The following is a 7,500-nucleotide window of genomic DNA, read 5'->3' as shown; positions in this document are numbered from 1 at the left end:
TCAAACACACACAGGTAGAGAATCAAACATACACAGGTAGAGATTCAAATACACACACAGGTAGAGAGTCAAACACACACAGGTAGAGAATCAAACACACACAGGTAGAGAGTCAAACACACACAGGTAGAGAATCAAACACACACAGGTAGAGAGTCAAACACACACAGGTAGAGAGTCAAACATACACAGGTAGAGATTCAAATACACACACAGGTAGAGAGTCAAACACACACAGGTAGAGAATCAAATACACACAGGTAGAGAGTCAAACACACACAGGTAGAGAATCAAACACACACAGGTAGAGAATCTAACACACACAGGTAGAGAATCAAACACACACAGGTAGAGATTCAAATACACACAGGTAGAGAGTCAAACACACACAGGTAGAGAGTCAAACACACACAGGTAGAGAATCAAACACACACAGGTAGAGAATAAAAGGTGGGTCAGTTTGGATAAAACGGCATGAAATAAACCCGTGTGTGTGTGTGTGTGTGTGTGTGTGTGTGTGTGTGTGTGTGTGATTGTGAATATTTACCAGCTGTTTTTCGGATGGCAACCACAAAAAGAAATGTTCTTCATCTGGAAGAAGTGACTGCATCTGTCAAACTGAAAAGGGGGCGGGGCTAGGTGTCAACTTCAGGTTCAACAGACAAAGCCAGAAAAAAAATTAATATGTATGTATTGAATGTCCGCAACCTTAACTTGCCCTGTCTCTCTCTCTCTCTCTCTCTCTCTCTCTCTCTCTCTCTCTCTCTCTCTCTCACCTCCTCTGACAGGTCATAGTCCTCTTCCAGACTCATGATAAGTTTGACTCCCTGGAGGCTGATCTCCAGCTCACACAGGGACGGCGGACGCACGTGGACCGTCCTCTTCCTCGCCAGGGCAATCTGAAACAGACGTGTCCTCACACGCATCAGGCCTGAACAGATTCACTCTCAATCTGAAACAGACGCGTCCTCACACGCATCAGGCCTGAACAGATTCACTACAAATACAGTAGTGAGACAGTAGTAACCTGTGTGGTAATAAACCGTTAATAGCTCATATAGCTTCAGTAATAACACTGTAATAGCTCTGACAGCTGTGTAGATTCAGAGCCGTAAGAACACAGTGAGAAACCTTAGACTGTGGCACTGGAACCTCTTTTTGTTTTTAACTCTATTAAACCTGAAATGTGACTCTTTTGCCATGATCTACGTACGCACACACACACACACACACACACACACACACACACACACACACATACACACACACACCCATCCACAGTGATATGAGAGAACGTCAGACCCTGCTGAGCAGTGATGTGACTGCAGTGTGTCTACCTTCTGCATGGCAGCACAGAGGATCCCGTTGCCCTGGTGATACGGCACCTCCACAGAGCCCAGGAACTGCACAGTGAAACTCTCCATCCAGGCTGGGTTCCTCCTCATACCTGCTCAAACACAGGCCAGAGCACAGGGTTACACGGGCATTTTCACCGTTTCACTGACTGATCACTGTTCATTTCTAGGTCTCTAATGCAAAGGCATTCAGGTCTTATGGAGCAGCCACGGACTCGATAAGTCAAAACATGTCTAAATACAAACCAACACAAACCAAATCCAGACTCTTAAAGACTAGTAGTTCAGATGGACTATACAGGAGTAGTCTGGAGAGACTCTATAGGAGACTTTACCTGTATAGAGTATACATAGGACACATTTACCTATATGGGGCATATATAGAGGAGATTTTACCTATATGGGATATATACAGGAGACTTTACCTGTATAGAGTATACATAGGACACATTTACCTATATGGGGCATATATAGAGGAGATTTTACATATATGGGATATATATAGGAGACTTTACCTGTATAGAGTATACATAGGACACGTTTACCTATATGGGGCATATATAGAGGAGATTTTACCTGTATGGGATATACATATAGGAGACTTTACCTGTACAGAGTATACATAGGACACATTTACCTATATGGGGCATATACAGGAGATTTTACCTGTATGGGGTATATATAGGAGACTTTACCTATCAGGTCTTTGGGTTGGCTGATGACCTCATGGGCGTAGTAGGCAGGGAAGATGCCCCTGGCTCCCGTGCGCATGTTGTAACCCCGATACCAGTAGTCATCCTCCTCTTCCTCCACAAACAACGGGTCGTCAACGTCCAGCTCCAGCTCATCCGCATGCCGCGGTATAAACCTGACGGGTCAAAGGTCAAAGGTTAACTTTCTCACCCAGGGAGAGAGTCCTTAAGTGGGTATACTGAATGTGTCTGGATTACATGGGGATTATACGGCAAACCAAGGCTATCCTGGAATATTTTAGAATAGCAAGGTACAGACCAGACTAGATCAGACTAAACAAGACCACACTAGATTAGACTACACTAGACCAGACTAGATTAGACTACACTAGACCAGACTAGATTAGACTACACTAGATCAGACTAGATTAGAGTACACTAGAACTGAATTGAATTGAACTGAGTTGTGATTGTTGTTGCTGTTTGTTTTATCTGAACACTGCTCTGTGAGTTGTGATTGTTGTTGCTGTTTGTTTTACCTGAACACTGCTCTGTGAGTTGTGATTGTTGTTGCTGTTTTTTTATCTGAACACTGCTCTGTGAGTTGTGATTGTTGTTGCTGTTTTTTTATCTGAACACTGCTCTGTGAGTTGTGATTGTTGTTGTTGTTTTTTACCTGAACACTGCTCTGTGAGTTGTGATTGTTGTTGTTGTTTTTTACCTGAACACTGCTCTGTGAGTCTGATCTCTCTCCTCTCCGTTTATTGTGCAGGAGAAAAGTCCAAAGGATTCTGTGCCTAAGTGAATACACACACACACACACACACACACACGCACACGCACACACACACACACACGTCTTACAGAGCTACCAGGTCTGAGTTACAGGGTCAGAAACTGTGTGGTCAAAGATCACTGTTGGAGTAAACTCTGCACGGTAAATCTAAGGCTTAATCTTCTTCATTACATCATATAAATAATCTGCTTCTTGGTTTTATATCTGGAGAGAGAATATAAGACATATACGTTGTTCTCTGACTCTGTGGTAAAACGTGGCCACGGTCCTGACTGCAGAAGGCTGTGCGTTTCTCGTTTCACCCCGGGACCTCATTACAGAGATTAGACTCATTCTGTACTTTGGGACAGGCATATAAATTATGTAAAATCATCCTGTCAAAGCTGTAAAGCTCCTAATATAAAAGGGTGTGTGTGTGTGTGTGTGTCCGTGTGTGTGTGTGTGTGTGTGTGTGAGACCATGTGTGTGGCTGACATTATTTTGTGGTCTCCTGGAGTGTTTGAACATGTCACAATGCATTTTCCTTTCCATCTCTTATTGTAATTCCATCTGTTATCTTAATGGGTTTTGCACATGGTGCCAAGCAAGACAGCAATATGCAGACAGGAATATTATGTGTTTTATCTCAATGAGATTTATAAATGAACTGAGATACATTTTGGCGTTCATGTACTGATGATTTGTGTGTGTGTGTGTGTGTGTGTGTGTATAACTCACTGGAGGATCGTGACGTACTATTGACAAACACATTCAGGAATTTCTTGGAGAAGGGCAGGTCTGCCTCAGGGGATGAGTCTTCCTCAGACGAAGAGCTCAGCAGCAGATTTGACCGCACGCTTCCGTCCATCTGACTCCCCCTGTAACCCTCCATCTCCTCCTCCACCTCCTCTTGCGCCTCTTCGTCACAGATCGTGGAGAGTCCGTCGCTGTCCTCACTCAGCACAGAGCTGCAGCGTTTCAGACTGACCAGCTCCAGGGTGGTGTTCTCGTCCACCACCAGCGTGTATTTCATCGAGTCATACGCCAGAGAGTCATCCACCGGCCTCACGTGCGCGGGGTCAAATGCCGTCGACCTTATCTCCCGGACGCTCTCGTCGATGGGCGGCGAGCTGTCCAGATAGGCATCGGTGGGACCGTAGGGCGATTTGTGCGGCGATTCCAGGAACGGCGAGGGGTCCTGTTCGTCGTCCTCATCGTTGTCGGTGGAGTACGTGAGGCTGAAGCAGCGATTGGTCTGTGCCGTGGGGATGTCCAGCGTCAGACTGTTCTTCACCTTCGTGATTTGCTGCAGAGACATCGGCTCCGCCTTCGTCTCCCGCCCCTCGTCCTTGTCGCTGACGACGCTCTCGCTCAAGCTTGGGGAGTCAAGGTCCTTCATCCTCTCCATCATTAGGTCGTTGTTGGGTTCCTCCTCTTCCTCTGCCTCTCTGAGAACATTTTTCAGTGACTTCAGAGGAACGATGTCACACGAGTCTCGGTCGGTGGCCGAGCTGGCGGTTCTGGCTTCGTACCGTTCCATACAGACAGGCGTGATGGTGTCGTTAGTGGGGTTACTCATGTACAGACAGGAACCGAGCCTCTCATTCTCCTCCTCTCCTTCCTCTCCATATCCACAGTTCTCCCTCTCCTCCTTGTCCTCTACCCCGGTCTTTGTGCCTGAACTCTCAGAGAGCTGGTCTGGCGCGTCTTCGGTGGGTTTCTGTGTTTGTTCTCTGTGGCTGACTTGTTCAGTGAAGGCCTCTCCCTCTATGTCAGAAGAAGGTGAGATGGTGTCAGAAATGGAGGCAGAGCGTTTGAGGCACTCTTCCGGACAGCTGATTGGATAAGAACCCTCTGAGATCATCTTGTTCACCAGGTTGCTAAGCAACCAGGGTGAGTCAGAGTTCTCGCTGAGCTCATCCTCTGACTCAGACTCTGAGTCTCCCTCGCTGTTGCCGTCGTAGTCGTCGATGGACGGCATGAGCTTGGGGCCAACAGGCAAGTAGAAGGAGCGTTTGAAGCTCTCCAGGCTGTGGTCCGGCTCGATCTGCAGAAGCAGCTGTTGCGTGGCGCTGTCCTGACAGGGGACAGCAGGGGGCAGCGTTTCATCTGGGTCAGCCTGGTGCTCGTAGCTTAGCTCGTCGTCCACGTTCTGCAAACCCATCAGAGCCTGTCCGTCATCCAGGGGCTGAATGTCCTGGCCACTCTCCAGGATGGGTGAGGATTCCTGTTTGATGGGTTCCGTTTGGCCCAGAAGCAGGGATGCTTTCAGGCCCACAATACCACTGTCCTGCTCCACATCCAGTTCCTGATCCAGTTCGGGGTCGGAGGTCGGAGAGCTGGCCTCCTCGATGGAGTTGGTGAGGTGGGAGGACCGACCGCTGCTGGACTCGCTCGTCAGGTCCAGTTCGGTCTCTGAGATGGACGAGATCATGTTACTGACCAGTGGGCCACCGCAGGCGAACGCTGCCTCCAGTTCACCCTCGATATCTGAGTCCGACCCGGGGGAGCTGAGGTTGTCGCTGTGGCGGTCAGATTCGGCGTAGCGTTTGGCGTTCATGTCTGCGATGCCAGGGTCAGAGGATGGCGAGGACGTGTCGTTGGATTCGGCGGCTGGCGGTTGGCCCTGAGCGTTCCTGCGAGGTTCATCCACTGTTTCCAGTACATCTGATCTACTGGACGACACATAACTGGAGAAAGAGGCAGGCTCTGCAGGTTCAATACAGGGGAACTCGACGTAAGAGGAACCGTCAGGGTCCTTGCAGGCCTGATCGTAGGTGTCCTTGCTCATGAAGTCAATATCAAACTCTTTGTCCAGCTCCTCGTCAGACAGCGGCGTTTCTGCGTCGTTGCCAAGGGGTGCGGTGGATGACAGGCACTTACTGGTGCCATCTAGAGTCAGATCATTCTCCATCTCCGGGTCGTCGGCCGTCTCTGTGGTGATGGTGTATGTGTCGTTGGCCGGCCGGGAGCGGCAGGGCCGTCGTTTGGCATGGCTGGCGTGGAGGTCGTGATCCACCTCTGTGTCGGAGCACTGGGAGGTGCAGTCGTCGACTGGGGGGACTGGTTCTCCCATAGTGGGGGCTTCCTCCGGGGGATTCACTTCGGCTACCTCACTGACACCACTGTTATGCTGCCCAAAGGAGCCTGAGGAGGAGACCACGCAAGGGAAAGAAGGAGAGATTGGTGGAGGGAGGAAGAACAAGGGATGAGAGAGGATAAAGGGGGGGGGTGGGAACGAGAGAAAGATAGAAGATGTATGAGAGACTCAGCACATTAGTACAGGAGGAGAGATAAAAGCACAACACAGGGTGAGACTTCGGTCAGTACGGTACAAACAGAGGGTGAGGGATGCCCGTCTATAGGACAGCGAACAGGAGAGTGGTCATGTTCGTGCTGTTACGTTCACGTTTATGTTTTTTACGGTGTCATGTTGATGGGCCTCTAGCGCACAGGCTCAGACATCGTTTTACCGTATTCAGGACGCTCACGCCTGTTCCCCTCAAAGTCGTATAGCAGGGGTCTGCCGGGCGACTGATTGTGCCCGCTGTGCCCGGCCGGGTTTGGGGGAGTACCTTTGGCAGGGGCGCCACTGCCAGGAGCCCCAGGGCACGAGCCGGTCACGTGGGTGCCGTCCTCCAGGCAGGAGTGGGTCGGAGAAGAACGGCCTTAAAGGAACCACGAGAAAATCAGTTATTTATTACAGTTAGTTAATTAATTATACAGAAAGAGAAAATTATAGGCATAAAGTGCCAATAACCGACTGCAATAGACAGTCATGATGCCATTAGTATGTGTGAGCTGTTATATGAACACAGTGATTAGAGACCATGAGATATCACCACACAGTGTTTGATATCTTGTTCATTCAGTGATGTAAGAAAACGCACTCAGAAAAAAGGAAGTTTAACTTGTTTTATCACCAAAACTTGTTTTATCATCAAAACCAATGTTGTGAAAGAAAGGCTGAAGGGAAACAACCTGCAAACATTAATTTAGTCAAAACAGGTTTTTCTCTCTCTCTGATAGAGCACAGACGGGTTTTTCTCTCTCTCTGATAGGGCACAGACGGGGTTTTCTCTCTCTCTGATAGGGCACAGACGGGGTTTTCTCTCTCTCTGATAGGGCACAGAAGGGTTTTTCTCTCTCTCTGATAGGGCACAGACGGGGTTTTTCTCTCTCTCTGATAGGGCACAGACGGGGTTTTCTCTCTCTCTGATAGGGCACAGAAGGGTTTTTCTCTCTCTCTGATAGGGCACAGACGGGGTTTTTCTCTCTCTCTGATAGGGCACAGAGAGGTTTTCTCTCTCTGATAGGGCACAGATGGGGTTTTCTCTCTCTCTGATAGGGCACAGAAGGGCTTTCTCTCTCTCTGATAGGGCAGAGAAGGGCTTTCTCTCTCTCTGATAGGGCACAGACGGGGTTTTCTCTCTCTCTGATAGGGCACAGACGGGGTTTTCTCTCTCTCTGATAGGGCACAGACGGGGTTTTCTCTCTCTCTGATAGGGCACAGAGAGGTTTTCTCTCTCTGATAGGGCACAGATGGGGTTTTCTCTCTCTCTGATAGGGCACAGAAGGGCTTTCTCTCTCTCTGATAGGGCAGAGAAGGGCTTTCTCTCTCTCTGATAGGGCACAGACGGGTTTTTCTCTCTCTCTGATAGGGCACAGACGGGTTTTT

At 48.9% G+C, this 7,500-nt stretch overlaps 1 protein-coding gene across 1 annotated transcript in view; it reads right to left on the bottom strand.

Moving 5' to 3' along the window:
* The window catches only part of mapk8ip2 (mitogen-activated protein kinase 8 interacting protein 2), a 31,322-nt gene that overhangs the window by 3,013 nt on the left and 20,809 nt on the right, over positions 1–7,500 (bottom strand). The window contains exons 5-11 of the mRNA XM_030790924.1: positions 6,296–6,490; positions 3,561–5,969; positions 2,769–2,844; positions 2,051–2,223; positions 1,338–1,447; positions 777–899; positions 548–618 (exon numbers count right to left, since the gene is read on the bottom strand). Coding sequence (XP_030646784.1) covers positions 548–618; positions 777–899; positions 1,338–1,447; positions 2,051–2,223; positions 2,769–2,844; positions 3,561–5,969; positions 6,296–6,490 — 3,157 coding nt within the window. The remainder of the gene's footprint in view (positions 1–547; positions 619–776; positions 900–1,337; positions 1,448–2,050; positions 2,224–2,768; positions 2,845–3,560; positions 5,970–6,295; positions 6,491–7,500) is intronic.

Source organism: Chanos chanos, chromosome 13 (genome assembly GCF_902362185.1).
Source record: "Chanos chanos chromosome 13, fChaCha1.1, whole genome shotgun sequence".
In the NCBI taxonomy this organism is placed as follows: domain Eukaryota; kingdom Metazoa; phylum Chordata; class Actinopteri; order Gonorynchiformes; family Chanidae; genus Chanos; species Chanos chanos.
This window is presented reverse-complemented; position numbering and strand designations above follow the sequence as displayed.